This window comes from Pseudophryne corroboree, chromosome 9 (genome assembly GCF_028390025.1).
Source record: "Pseudophryne corroboree isolate aPseCor3 chromosome 9, aPseCor3.hap2, whole genome shotgun sequence".
Lineage (NCBI taxonomy): Eukaryota > Metazoa > Chordata > Amphibia > Anura > Myobatrachidae > Pseudophryne > Pseudophryne corroboree.
This window is the reverse complement of record NC_086452.1, coordinates 181,100,462-181,116,183: the sequence shown is the minus strand read 5'-3', so window position 1 is coordinate 181,116,183 and position 15,722 is coordinate 181,100,462. Positions and strand designations below refer to the sequence as shown.

Here is a 15,722-nt window from a genome sequence, read left to right as displayed (position 1 = left end):
AAACACGGACAGCCCACAGCCACGGTACCTTAGCAATATAGTAACCGGTCCTCCAGTTCACAACGGCAGCCAGTGCAGCAGCTGCATTCAAACACTTCAGCTGCATCGTCCTGCTTTTGGCTACACCCCCAACTCCATCCAGCACCGACAAGTCCTTCCGTCCGGTCCAGCTACACCCGGCGGCACCAGCGACCTGACGTAGCAGCGGTCACCGCGGCTTGGAGCTTTTGTAGTGCAATAAAAAGCAGCCACTCGGGCCGCTTGTCATTGCACAGTGGGAGGCAGCGGGCCGGGCAGGATCTGTTTGCGGGCCGTATTTTGCCCACCCCTATTACACACGCGCCGGCTCCCACCGCCCGGCAAAATCCCGGACGGCTTTTTGACGCGGCCGTGCTGCTGAGACACATTCAGAACAATGTGTCCTTTCGCACGGCACAGCCGCGGCACGGGTGCTGGGTTGCAGCCGGAAATATCCACTGGAATGTCTGGCTGCTGGGCCGGGGCCGGGGCCGTGCCGTCTTTGTAGGCACAGAACAGTGTGTGTGAAGGGGAGCTTTCAAACACAACTTTTTTTAGCCGCTGCGCATGCGCACAGCATTACACACGGCTCTAAGCCGTTGTGTGTGAAAGACCCTGCCAGATGGCAAAAAGCCGGACAAAGTTTGTCCGGCTTTTTGCCATCCGGTGTAAACCAGGTTGTGTGAAACAGCCCTTAGAACTAGGGATGGCCCTCAGTGAGTTATCCATCGATGGTACCATCGGTGGATAACATGTATGGTGAGAAACCATCTGTAAGGGAATCATCGATGGCCATCATTACTTTAGTATTGAGTTATCAGCGGACCAATCAGGGCCCAGAGGCGTGGCTTTGCCGGTGTCAGGGGGCGGAGCTATGCTCTGAGTCCCTGACACACTAGAGAGAAAAAAAAATGTGATAGCTCTTTAGCATCAATGGTGGGAAACCATCTGGTTCTCCAACATCGATGGTAAAAGTAGTTACCATCGGTCATAGATTATCGATGATTTAAAATTTTCGATGGTCGATGGCCATCACTATAACAGATACGTCAATGCAACCATTGATGTTCCCGGTTAGATGGGATTGGAATAGATGGGATTTTTTTTTTTTTATTTCATTGATTTTGGGTTTGCGATGGTTGCCACAATAACATGCTGATTTCCAATAGTCATCAGATGGTTCATACCGTCCATTCAGCTGGGAACACCTGGATGAAGTATCTACGGCACAGCCGCATTGCTCCTGCTGTCCCTGCTCATGGTTTCACTATCAACAAGTTTCCTTGTGATGGTTGTTACATGGTGTCGCTAAGCAAGTGTCCCTTCCCTACCTAAACAGCAAATTGGCAGCAGTGAACTGGAAACCTGCTTAGTGACCAATCACGCAGTGTCCCCAGTCCCGGTGCTATTAGTCATGAAGTGGGAGTGTTATACATGTTACACCCGGGATATGACGTTATGGTGTGCAATCCTCAGCTGCTCTCTGCCACTTACACTCTGACTGAAATGACAATGTAACAGGCCCCTCAATGACCCCACAGTGGTACAATCCCAGGCTCTGAAGCGCTATGACTGGGGGATGATTGACAGAACGCTCTGCACAGTCACCGCCCAACTATGGAATAAACCAATACGTTCTCACACGCAGGGGGAGGACGCCCAGCCGTGCATCTGATTCGCCAGGGCTGCCCGGGTGACGCGTCCCCTTCCACCTCAGCTGCCTGTGGTGTGCGGCGCCCTCTGAGTAACGGCCGCGTTGGACGTGCGGTCACGTGGTGAGGGGGAGGAGCCGCCGCTGAGGGGCTCGGTGCCGTACAGACTCCAGCGCAGCACACGGGTGTACGGCCCGAGCTTCTATTCTTAGTGACGGCTCCGGAGATGCCGGCGAGGATGCGACAAGAGGCCGGGGAAAGATGACGAAGCGGCTGCCTGTGATATGCTGCTACCTCCTGATCTCCTTCTTCTGGTGAGATGTGATGACAGCGTGTCCGTGTGTAATATGTAGTGACAGGGTGCCCACATACATCACATATATATATATATATATATATATATATATATATATATATATATATATATATATATATATATAGTGTGTTACATGTATTGACAGGGTGCCAACACACATCACGTGTGTGTGTATATATATATATATATATATAGTAATATGTAGTGACAGGGTGCAAACATACATTACATGTGTATATATAGTGTGTTATATGTAGTGACAGGGTGCCTATATACATCACGTGTATATATAGTGAGTGTAATATATAGTGACAGGGTGGCTACATACATCACGTATATATAGTGTATGTTATATGTAGTGACAGGGTGCCTACACACTGTTCATCACATATAAAGCGTGTGTTATATGTAGTGACAGGGTGCCTATATACATCACGTATATTTCTCTATCGTCCTAGTGGATGCTGGGGTTCCTGAAAGGACCATGGGGAATAGCGGCTCCGCAGGAGACAGGGCACAAAAAGTAAAGCTTTTCCGATCAGGTGGTGTGCACTGGCTCCTCCCCCTATGACCCTCCTCCAGACTCCAGTTAGATTTTTGTGCCCGGCCGAGAAGGGTGCAATCTAGGTGGCTCTCCTAAAGAGCTGCTTAGAGAAAGTTTAGCTAGGTTTTTTATGTTACAGTGATTCCTGCTGGCAACAGGATCACTGCAGCGAGGGACTGAGGGGAGAAGGAGTCAACTCACCTGCGTGCAGGATGGATTGGCTTCTTGGCTACTGGACATCAAGCTCCAGAGGGACGATCACAGGTACAGCCTGGATGGTCACCGGAGCCGCGCCGCCGGCCCCCTTGCAGATGCTGAAGACAGAAGAGGTCCAGAATCGGCGGCTGAAGACTCCTGCAGTCTTCTAAAGGTAGCGCACAGCACTGCAGCTGTGCGCCATTTTCCTCTCAGCACACTTCACACGGCAGTCACTGAGGGTGCAGGGCGCTGGGAGGGGGGCGCCCTGGGAGGCAAAATGAGTACCTATAAAGGCTAAAAATACCTCACATATAGCCCTAGAGGCTATATGGAGATATTTAACCCCTGCCTGATTTCTCAAAATAGCGGGAGACGAGCCCGCCGGAAAAGGGGCGGGGCCTATCTCCTCAGCACACGGCGCCATTTCCTCTCACAGCTCCGCTGGTCAGGACGGCTCCCAGGTCTCTCCCCTGCACTGCACTACAGAAACAGGGTAAAACAGAGAGGGGGGGCAAATTTATGGCGATATTTTTATATAACAAAGCAGCTATAGGGGAGCACTTATTATAAGGCTATCCCTGATATATATATAGCGCTTTTGGTGTGTGCTGGCAAACTCTCCCTCTGTCTCCACAAAGGGCTAGTGGGTCCTGTCTTCATTAGGAGCATTCCCTGTGTGTCTGCTGTGTGTCGGTACGTGTGTGTCGACATGTATGAGGACGATATTGGTGTGGAGGCGGAGCAATTGCCAAATATGGGGATGTCACCTTCTAGGGGGTCGACACCAGAATGGATGCCTTTATTTATGGAACTACGGGATAGTGTCAACACGCTAAAGCAGTCGTTTGACGACATGAGACGGCCGGACAATCAATTAGTGCCTGTCCAGGCGACTCAAACACCGTCAGGGGCTGTGAAACGCCCTTTGCCTCAGTCGGTCGACACAGACCCAGACACAGGCGATGACTCCAGTGGTGACGGTGACGAATCAACCGTATTTTCCAGTAGGGCCACACGTTATATGATTTTGGCAATGAAGGAGGCGTTACATTTAGCTGATACTACAGGTACCACTAAACAGGGTATTATGTGGGGTATGAAAAAACTACCTATAGTTTTTCCTGAATCAGAAGAACTAAATGACGTGTGTAATGAAGCGTGGGTTGCCCCTGATAAAAAGCTGATAATTTCAAAGAAATTATTGGCATTATACCCTTTCCCGCCAGAGGTTAGGGAGCGCTGGGAAACACCTCCTAGGGTGGACAAGGCGCTAACACGCTTATCTAAACAAGTGGCGTTACCCTCTCCTGAGACGGCCGCACTTAAAGATCCATCAGATAGGAGGATGGAAAATATCCAAAAAAGTATATACACACATGCAGGTGTTATACTACGACCAGCTGTAGCGACTGCCTGGATGGGCAGTGCGGGGGTAGTTTGGTCAGAATCCCTGATTGAAAATATTGATACCCTGGACAGGGACAATATTTTACTGTCGTTAGAACAAATAAAGGATGCATTTCTTTATATGCGTGATGCACAGAGGGATATATGCACACTGGCATCACGGGTAAGTGCTATGTCCATTTCGGCCAGAAGAGCTTTATGGACGCGACAGTGGACAGGCGATGCGGATTCAAAACGGCATATGGAAGTTTTGCCGTATAAGGGGGAGGAGTTATTTGGAGTCGGTCTATCAGATTTGGTGGCCACGGCTACAGCCGGGAAATCCACCTTTCTACCTCAAGTCACTCCCCAACAGAAAAAGGCACCGACTTTTCAACCGCAGCCCTTTCGTTCCTTTAAAAATAAGAGAGCAAAGGGCTATTCATATTTGCCACGAGGCAAAGGTCGAGGGAAGAGACAGCAACACGCAGCTCCTTCCCAGGATCAGAAGCCCTCCCCGGCTTCTACAAAAGCCTCAGCATGACGCTGGGGCTTCTCAAGCGGACTCGGGGACGGTGGGCGGTCGTCTCAAAAATTACAGCGCGCAGTGGGCTCACTCGCAAGTAGATCCCTGGATCCTGCAGATAATATCTCAGGGATACAGGTTGGAATTAGAGACAGATCCACCTCGCCGTTTCCTGAGGTCTGCTTTACCAACGTCCCCCTCCGAAAGGGAGACGGTGTTGGAAGCCATTCACAAGCTGTACTCTCAGCAGGTGATAGTCAAGGTACCTCTTCTGCAACAAGGGAAGGGGTATTATTCCACTCTTTTTGTGGTACCGAAGCCGGATGGCTCGGTAAGGCCTATTCTAAATCTGAAGTCCTTGAACCTGTACATAAAGAAGTTCAAGTTCAAAATGGAGTCACTCAGAGCAGTGATAGCGAACCTGGAAGAGGGGGACTTTATGGTATCCTTGGACATCAAGGATGCGTATCTCCACGTTCCAATTTACCCCTCACACCAGGGGTACCTCAGGTTCGTTGTACAAAACTGTCACTATCAGTTTCAGACGCTGCCGTTCGGATTGTCCACGGCACCTCGGATCTTTACAAAGGTAATGGCCGAGATGATGATTCTTCTTCGAAGAAAAGGCGTATTAATTATCCCATACTTGGACGATCTCCTAATAAGGGCGAGGTCCAGAGAACAGCTAGAGATGGGATTAGCACTGTCTCAAGAAGTGCTAAAACAGCACGGGTGGATTCTGAATATTCCAAAATCCCAGTTAATGCCGACAACTCGTCTGCTGTTCCTAGGGATGATTCTGGACACGGTTCAGAAAAAGGTTTTTCTCCCGGAGGAAAAAGCCAAGGAGTTATCCGAGCTTGTCAGGAACCTCCTAAAACCAGGAAAGGTGTCTGTACATCAATGCAAACATCACGGCAGTCGCCCATGTGAACAGACAGGGCGGCACAAGAAGCAGGAGGGCAATGGCAGAAGCTGCAAGGATTCTTCGCGGGGCAGAGAATCATGTGATAGCACTGTCAGCAGTGTTCATCCCGGGAGTGGACAACTGGGAAGCAGACTTCCTCAGCAGACACGATCTTCACCCGGGAGAGTGGGGACTTCATCCAGAAGTCTTCCACATGCTGGTAACCCGTTGGGAAAGACCAATGGTGGACATGATGGCGTCTCGCCTCAACAAAAAACTGGACAGGTATTGCGCCAGGTCAAGAGATCCGCAGGCAATAGCTGTGGACGCGCTGGTAACGCCTTGGGTGTACCAGTCGGTGTATGTGTTTCCTCCTCTGCCTCTCATACCAAAAGTATTGAGAATTATACGGCAAAGAGGCGTAAGAACGATACTAGTGGTTCCGGATTGGCCAAGGAGGACTTGGTACCCGGAACTTCAAGAGATGATCACGGAAGATCCGTGGCCTCTACCTCTAAGGAGGGACTTGCTTCAGCAGGGTCCCTGTCTGTTTAAAGACTTACCGCGGCTGCGTTTGACGGCATGGCGGTTGAACGCCGGATCCTAAAGGAAAGAGGCATGCCGGAAGAAGTCATTCCTACTTTGATTAAAGCAAGGAAGGAAGTAACCGTGCAACATTATCACCGAATTTGGCGAAAATATGTTGCGTGGTGCGAAGATCGGAGTGCTCCGACGGAGGAATTTCAACTGGGTCGATTCCTACATTTCCTGCAATCAGGATTGTCAATGGGTCTCAAATTGGGATCTATTAAGGTTCAAATTTCGGCCCTGTCGATTTTCTTTCAAAAAGAATTGGCTTCAGTCCCTGAAGTCCAGACCTTTGTTAAGGGAGTGCTGCATATACAGCCTCCTGTGGTGCCTCCAGTGGCACCGAGGGATCTAAATGTGGTTTTGGACTTCCTAAAATCTCATTGGTTTGAACCACTAAAAAAGGTGGATTTGAAATATCTCACATGGAAAGTGACCATGCTTCTAGCCCTGGCTTCTGCCAGGAGAGTGTCAGAATTGGCAGCTTTATCTTACAAAAGCCCATATCTGATTTTCCATTCGGACAGGGCAGAACTGCGGACTCGTCCGCATTTTCTCCCTAAGGTGGTGTCAGCATTTCATCTGAACCAGCCTATTGTAGTGCCTGCGGCTACAAGTGACTTGGAGGACTCCAAGTTACTGGACGTTGTCAGAGCATTAAAAATATATATTGCAAGGACAGCTGGAGTCAGAAAATCTGACTCGTTGTTTATATTGTATGCACCCAACAAGATGGGTGCTCCTGCGTCTAAGCAGACGATTGCTCGTTGGATCTGTAGCACAATCCAACTTGCACATTCTGTGGCAGGCTTGCCACAGCCTAAATCTGTAAAGGCCCACTCCACAAGGAAGGTGGGCTCATCTTGGGCGGCTGCCCGAGGGGTCTCGGCATTACAACTTTGCCGAGCAGCTACGTGGTCAGGGGAGAACACGTTTGTAAAATTTTACAAATTTGATACTCTGGCTAAGGAGGACCTGGAGTTCTCTCATTCGGTGCTGCAGAGTCATCCGCACTCTCCCGCCCGTTTGGGAGCTTTGGTATAATCCCCATGGTCCTTTCAGGAACCCCAGCATCCACTAGGACGATAGAGAAAATAAGATTTTACTTACCGATAAATCTATTTCTCGGAGTCCGTAGTGGATGCTGGGCGCCCATCCCAAGTGCGGATTATCTGCATAAGTTGTACATAGTTATTGTTAACTAATTCGGGTTATTGTTAAAGGAAGCCATCTTTCAGAGGCTCCGCTGTTATCATACTGTTAACTGGGTTTAGATCACAAGTTGTACGGTGTGATTGGTGTGGCTGGTATGAGTCTTACCCGGGATTCAAAATCCTCCCTTATTGTGTACGCTCGTCCGGGCACAGTACCTAACTGGAGTCTGGAGGAGGGTCATAGGGGGAGGAGCCAGTGCACACCACCTGATCGGAAAAGCTTTACTTTTTGTGCCCTGTCTCCTGCGGAGCCGCTATTCCCCATGGTCCTTTCAGGAACCCCAGCATCCACTACGGACTCCGAGAAATAGATTTATCGGTAAGTAAAATCTTATTATATATAGTGTATGTTATATGTAGTGACAGGGTGCCTACATACTGTTCGTCACATATATAGTGTGTGTTATATATAGTGATAGGGTGCAAACATACATCACGTGTTTATATAGTGTGAGTTATATGTAGTGACAGGGTGCCCACATACATCACATCTGTGTTATATGTAGTGACAGGATGCCTGTATACATCACGTATATATAGAGTGTGTTATATGTAGTGACAGGGTTCCCACATGCATCACGTGTATAGTGTGTGCTATATGTAGTGACAGGGTGCCCACATACATCACGTGTATATATAGTGTGTAATATGTAGTGACTGGGTGCCCACATACATCACGTGTGTATATATAGAGGGTGAATATGTAGTGACAGGGTGCCTACATACATTACGTGTATATATAGTGTGTTATATGTAGTGACAGGGTGCCTATATACATCACGTATATATAGTGTGTTATATGTAGTGACCGGATGCCTGTATACATCACGTGTATAGTGTGTGCTATATGTAGTGACAGGGTGCCCACATCACGTGTATATATAGGGGTCGATTCAATTCACTGACTCCCGGCGCTATTCAATACAGCGACGAGTGACCCTCAATTGTTGAGAATTCTTCTCTCATCCCCGGGGGATGAGAGAAGAAACCCGACAAAAGTGCTGCCGCGAGGCTGATTCTGCCTCACGTCGGGGAGTTAATTCGGAGAATGCCCGTTCTCCCGACAATTCAACCTGTTTAGTCTGCGAGAACTGGCCATCGCCGACTTAACTGGAGCTTAATTGAATAGCGTCGGGAGCTAATTCCCGGCGCTATTCAACTGTCGCTGAATAGAATTGACCCCTTAGTGTGTAATATGTAGTGACAGGGTGCCCACATACATCACGTGTATATAAAGTATGTGAAATATGTAGTGACAGGGTGCCTACATATATTACTTGTATATATAGTGTTTTATATGTAGTGACAGGGTGCCTATATACATCACGTATATATAGAGTGTGCTATATGTAGTGACAGGGTGCCCACATACATTACGTGTATGTATAGTGTGTTATACGTAGGGACAGGGTGCCCACATACATCACGTGTATATATAGAGTGTGTAATATGTAGTGACAGGGTGCCTACATACATTATGTGTATATATAGTGTGTTATATGAAGTGACAGGGTGCCTATATACATCACGTGTATATAGTGTGTGTACTATGTAGTGACAGGGTGGCTGCATACATCACGTATATATAGTGTATGTTATATGTAGTGACAGGGTGCCCACACACTGTTCATCACATATAAAGTATGTGTTATATGTAGTGACAGGGTGTCCTATGTAATATGTACACATACATAATTTATACATTGTGTATTACAATCATTCACTTGTGGTATTATTTTTACCGTGTTATAAATATAAGCCGCGTCTTCATGGTGTTAGCATAACGAAACTGCTACAGAAACATCATTAAACTTGTTCAGAATGTTAAAATGTGCACCTTTTGTAGGCTCGCTTTGCCCGCCATAGGTTACTATTCCCAATAGATGTCCACATGGATAGCATTCTGAGGCAGTTTAGTTATGCTAGCCCAGGGGGTCACATATTCTGAACTTGAGCCTATATATACTACACACGTACATACATCTGTCGCATTACTATATTTAGCGAGTGTTGTTCTTCTAAAGCAGGGTATATCATGTAGACGTATGCCTGACAAGCACCCTTGTGAGGCTGGATGACAGGTGTTTATCACTCTGATATCATTGTACATAGTGCTGTACTACTTATGGAACTCCAATCTTGTTAAGGAACAAATGCATTGTACATTTATTCTTTTAATGTTTTGTAAGTAATCTTGCTTTGAAAATACCTACTTACTATAAATAACTTGTGTTTCAAAAGTTTATATTTGATTGTACGGTCTGCAGACCCATATGATACTTAAAATATATTATTATTGCAAAAACCTATAATAAAAGTAACTGACTTGTCTGCTGTCATTGGGCTTCCAGTTACATATAATCCAATGGTTATTTTATGAACTCGCTAGTTTTGGTGGCAAACCCTTTCTCTGTTCTAAAGTAAATCAGTGAGATCCCTGCAAATGTTTGACTTGCAGTTATATTCGCTATATTGTCATATAGTTGTCACATGAAGTTGTAAAATATGGTGGGACTTTAATGGGTCAGCGTTGATGAATAATGTGTCTGTACATAAACACTAGTTTTCTGTAATGGGAAATCCTGCCTTGTCATCAGAGTGAGGCTGTATTCGGTGGCTGGCACTAGATAGTGGGAGACAGTAATGTTGGGGCTTACAATATAAATGCTTGTAGTATCTGAAGTAGTACAGTTATTTAGGGTAAAACGTAGGCCTGATGGTATGCTTTTAATTTACATATTTTAACTGAGTGTAAAAATGCTTTGGCAATGTCTTGGCTACTATAATTATACAATTCTTAATTTCAATCTTAATCTTTAACACTTTATTTATTGTATTTGAATGAACACCTTTAATTATTATTAAAAAAAAAAAAAAAATCTAACATAACATGGAGAAACTCCTGAAAGCATGGCCAACAATTTCTACATGCTGTGGATCTGATGGTTAAACGTAAGCATTTTTGGATGGAGCGTAACTTGAGTGTGTTTGCATTGTGCATGATCCAGAACCAAGGGGGTAATTCTGAGTTGATCGCAGCAGCAAGTTTGTTAGCAATTGGGCAAAACCATGTGCACTGCAGGGGGGACAGATATAACATTTGCAGAGAGACTTAGATTTGGGTGGGTTATTTTGTTTCTGTGCAGGGTAAATACTGGCTGCTTTATTTTTACACTGCAATTTAGATTTCAGTTTGAATACACCCCACCCAAATCTAACTCTCTCTGCACATGTTATATCTGCCACACCTGCAGTGCACATGGTTTTGCCCAACTGCTAACAAAGTTCCTGCTGCGATCAACTCAGAATTACCCCCCAAGTGCACACAAGTACAGACGATGCAGAGTCTATTGCAATGTGCCCCTGAAAATGCATGTTTACATTGATGGCCAGCCCCACATAGCCCTTAGTTACATTGAGATGCCCTCGCTGAACTTTATCTACCTCAGTACACCCATTGCGCTTCTTCAGGCCCAAGCAGAAGTGCAAACCTGCGGTACTAACCTCTGTATTATCTTTTGGCACTGTTGATAAGATGGTAGTTATATTTTAGAAAACAGTCTCAAAAGGTGCCACGGTGGCTAGTACTGCAGCTTTCCATCTCTGCTTGAGATTAAAGTGGCAAAATGGGCGTTCTGAGGTAGGCTAACTTCAGTAAGGTCATCTCAATGCAGTCACAAGTGCATGCATCAACGTATACCATGTTTTCAGATGCAAATCTTGCATCTACTATAGGAGCACACTGATGATGAATAGTAGCGAAGCGAGCATACAGATAGGTGGGCACATAGTGCCCGTATGACATACAACATATGGCATATATCCGTGGTTTGGGGGGTTTGTTTTGTTTATTCCCATCCAACTTCACATGTTTAACGAGTAGTCGTATTCTGAGCGAGTACTGTGTAATGATAGTCTGGTCATTGATTAATAGTTATTAACTTGTCTACTCCTGAAAGTATTTATTATGACATTCTTCTTCAGTGATGCTTTCTGCCAATGACTTGCACTCTCCGGTTTTTAAAACTGCGATATGTTTTCATACCTGCTACATGTGCACTATTCATTGGTAACAAACCCCATCCCATTGTTAATGAAAGAATGCACTAATCTGGTAAAGGGCAGCATGGTAAAATGGGTATTATATTTCACAGTCTCAAGGTGTGGTTAGTAGTGCAACGTTGGCTACCACGGGTTCTATTCTGGCAAAGACATACAGTATTTCTCTAACGTCCTAGTGGATGCTGGGGACTCCGTCAGGACCATGGGGAATAGCGGCTCCGCAGGAGACAGGGCACAAAAGCAAGCTTTTAGGATCACATGGTGTGTACTGGCTCCTCCCCCTATGACCCTCCTCCAAGCCTCAGTTAGGTTTTTGTGCCCGGCCGAGAAGGGTGCAATCTAGGTGGCTCTCTTAAAGAGTTACTTAGAAAAAGTTTTTAGGTTCTTTATTTTCAGTGAGTCCTGCTGGCAACAGGCTCACTGCATCGAGGGACTTAGGGGAGAGATTTTCAACTCACCTGCGTGCAGGATGGATTGGATTCTTAGGCTACTGGACATAGCTCCAGAGAGAGTCGGAACACAGGGCTCGCCCTGGGGTTCGTCCCGGAGCCGCGCCGCCGACCCCCCTTGCAGACGCTGAAGATGAAGAGGTCCGGAACCAGGCGGCAGAAGACTCTCAGTCTTCATCAGGTAGCGCACAGCACTGCAGCTGTGCGCCATTGTTGTCAGCACACTTCACACAGCGGTCACGGAGGGTGCAGGGCGCTGGGGGGGGGCGCCCTGGGCAGCAATGTATAATACCTGTATGGCGAAAAATACATCACATATAGCCCTTGAGGCTATATGGATGTATTTAACCCCTGCCAGATATCTAAAACTCCGGAGAAGAAGCCCGCCGAAAAGGGGGCGGGGCCTATTCTCCTCAGCACACAGCGCCATTTTCCCTCACAGAAAGGCTGGTGGGAAGGCTCCCATGCTCTCCCCTGCACTGCACTACAGAAACAGGGTTAAAACAGAGAGGGGGGGCACTGATTTGGCGATATATATATATATATATTAAAATGCTATAAGGGAGGAACACTTATATAAAGGTTGTCCCTGGATAATTATAGCGTTTTTGGTGTGTGCTGGCAAACTCTCCCTCTGTCTCCCCAAAGGGCTAGTGGGTCCTGTCCTCTATCAGAGCATTCCCTATGTGTGTGCTGTATGTCGGTACGTGTGTGTCGACATGTATGAGGAAAATATTGGTGAGGAGGCGGAGCAAATTGCCTGTAATGGTGATGTCACTCTCTAGGGAGTCGACACTGGAATGGATGGCTTATTTATGGAAATTACGTGACAATGTCAACACGCTGCAAGCCGGTTGACGACATGAGAGGGCCGGCGAACAAATTAGTATCTGTCCAGGCGTCTCAAACACCGTCAGGGGCTGTAAAATGCCCATTTACCTCAGTCGGTCGACACAGACCCAGACACGGACACTGATTTCAGTGTCGACGGTGAAGAAACAAACGTATTTTCTTTTAGGGCCACACGTTAAGGGCAATGAAGGAGGTGTTACATATTTCTGATACTCCAAGTACCACAAAAAAGGGTATTATATGTGAGGTGAAAAAACTACCTGTAGTTTTTCCTGAATCAGATAAATTAAATGAAGTGTGTGATGATGCGTGGGTTTCCCCCGATAGAAAATTATTGGCGGTATACCTTTTCCCGCCAGAAGTTAAGGCGCGGTGGGAAACACCCCTCAGGGTGGATAAGGCGCTCACACGCTTATCAGAACAAGTGGCGGTACCATCTACGGATAGGGCCGTACTTAAGGAGCCAGCTGATAGGAGGCTGAAAAATATCCTAAAAAGTATACACACACATGCTGGTGTTATACTGCGACCAGCGATCGCCTCAACCTGGATGTGCAGAGCTGAGGTGGCTTGGTCGGATTCCCTGACTAAAAATATTGATACCTTTGACAGGGACAGTATTTTATTGACTATAGAGCATTTAAAGGATGCATTTCTATATATGCGAGATGCGCAGAGGGATATTTGCACTCTGGCATCAAGAGTAAATGCGATGTCCATATCTGCAAGAAGATGTTTATGGACACGACAGTGGTCAGGTGATGCAGATTCCAAACGGCACAAAGATGTATTGCCGTATAAAGGGGAGGAGTTATTTGGGGTCGGTCCATGGGACCTGGTGGCCAGGGCAACTGCTGGAAAATCCACCGTTTTTTACCCTAAGTCACATCTCTGCAGAAAAAGACACCGTCTTTTCAGCCTCAGTCCTTTCGTCCCTATAAGAGTCATATCTGCCCAGGGATAGAGGAAAGGGAAGAAGACTGCAGCAGGCAGCCCATTCCCAGGAACAGAAGCCCTCCACCGCTTCTACCAAGTTCTCAGCATGACGCTGGGACCGTACAGGACCCCTGGATCCTACAAGTAGTATCCAAGGGGTACAGATTGGAATGTCGAGAGGTTTCCCCCCTCGCAGGTTCCTGTAGTCTGCTGTACCAATGTCTCCCTCCGACAGGGAGGCAGTATTGAAAACAATTCACAAGCTGTATTCCCAGCAGGTGATAATAAAATTACCCCTCCGACAACAAGGAAAGGGGTATTACTCCACACTATATGGTGGTACTGAAGGCTAGGTGAGACCTATTCTAAATCTGAAAAATTTGAACACTTACAAGGGTTCAAATCCAGATGGAGTCACTCAGAGCAGTGATAGCAAAAGGGGACTATATGGTGTCCCGGGACATCAGGGATGCTTACCTCCATGTCCCAAAATTTGCCTTTTCTCACCAAGGGTACCTCAGGTTCGTGGTACAGAACTGTCACTATCAGTTTCAAGACGATGCCGTTGGATTGTCCAAGGCACCCCGGGTCCTTACCAAGGTAATGACCGAAAGGAGGATTCGTCTTCAAAGAAAATGGACGACCTCCTGATAAGAACAAGGTCCAGAGAACAGTTGGAGGTCGGAGTAGCACTATCTCAAGTAGTTCTACGACCGCACGGGTGGATTCTAAATATTCCAAAACCGCAGTTGTTCCGACGACACGTCTGCTGGTCCTAGGGATGATTCTGGACACAGTCCAGGAAAAGGTGTTTCTCCCAGAGGAGAAAGCCAGGGAGTTATCCGAGCTAATCGGGATCCTCCTAAAACCAGGAAAAGTGTCAGTGCATCATTGCACAAGAGTCCTGGTAAAAATGGTGGCTTATTACGAAGCGCTTCCATTCGGCAGATTTCACGCAAGAACTCTTCAGTGGGATCTGCTGGACAAATGGTCCGGATCGCATCTTCAGATGCATCAGCGGATAACCCTATATCCAAGGACAAGGGTGTCTCTCCTGTGGTGATTACAGAGTGCTCATCTTCTAGAGGGCCGCAGATTCGGCATTCAGGATTGGATGCTCGTGACCACGGAGGCCAGCCTGAGAGGCTGGGGAGCAGTCACACAAGGAGTGTGATCAAGTCTGGAGAATTCTCTCCACATAAATATACTGGAGCTAAGAGCAAATTTATAATGCTCTAAGCTTAGCAAGACCTCTGCTTCAAGGTCAGCCGGTATTGATCCAGTGGGATAACATCACGGCAGTCGCCCACGTAAACAGAAAGGGCGGCACAAGAAGCAGGAGGGCAGTGGCAAAACTGCAACGATTTTTCGCTAGGCGGAAAATAATGTGATAGCACTGTCAGCAGTGTTCATTCCGGGAGTGGACGACTGGGAAGCAGACTTCCTCAGCAGGCACGACCTCCACCCGGGAGAGTGGGAACTTCATCGGGAAGTTTTCCGCATGATTGTGAACCGTTGGGAAAGACCAAAGGTGGACATGATGGCGTCCCGCCCGAACAAAAAATGGGACAGGTATTGCGCCAGGTCACGAGACCTTCAGGCGATAGCTGTGGACGTCCTGGTAACACCGTGGGTGTAACAGTCGGTGTATGTGTTCCCTCCTCTGCTTCTCATAACCAAGGTATTGAGAATTATAAGACATGGAGGAGTAAGAACTATACTCGTGGCTCCGGATTGGCCAAGAGGGACTTGGTAACCGGAACTTCAAGAGATGCTCACAGAGGACTAATGGCCTCGGGAGCTAAGAAGGGATTTGCTTTCAGCAAGTACCATGTCTGTTCCAAGAGGAACCGTGGCATCGGCCTTTAAGAAAGGACCTGCTCCAGCAGGGACCTTGTCTGTTCCAAGACTTACCGCGACTGCGTTTGACGGCAGGGCGGTTTGAACGCCGGATCCTAAGGGAAAAGGCATTCCGGAAGAGGTCATACCTACCCTGGTCAAAGCCAGGAAGGAGGTGACCGCACAACGTTATCACCACATGTGGTAAAAATATGTTGCGTGGGTGAGGCCAGGA

At 47.2% G+C, this 15,722-nt stretch overlaps 1 protein-coding gene across 4 annotated transcripts in view; it reads left to right on the top strand.

Annotated features, from left to right (window-relative positions):
- The first annotated feature begins 1,687 nt into the window (after positions 1 to 1,687).
- Positions 1,688 to 15,722, top strand: part of SUCO (SUN domain containing ossification factor) — a 259,500-nt gene continuing 245,465 nt past the window's right edge. For 3 of the 4 annotated variants that reach the window (XM_063939978.1, XM_063939979.1, XM_063939977.1), the window contains exon 1: positions 1,688 to 1,984. In XM_063939978.1, coding sequence (XP_063796048.1) covers positions 1,932 to 1,984 — 53 coding nt within the window. In that variant the 5' untranslated portion in view covers positions 1,688 to 1,931. The remainder of the gene's footprint in view (positions 1,985 to 15,722) is intronic. The other variant, XM_063939980.1, reaches the window with a different exon arrangement.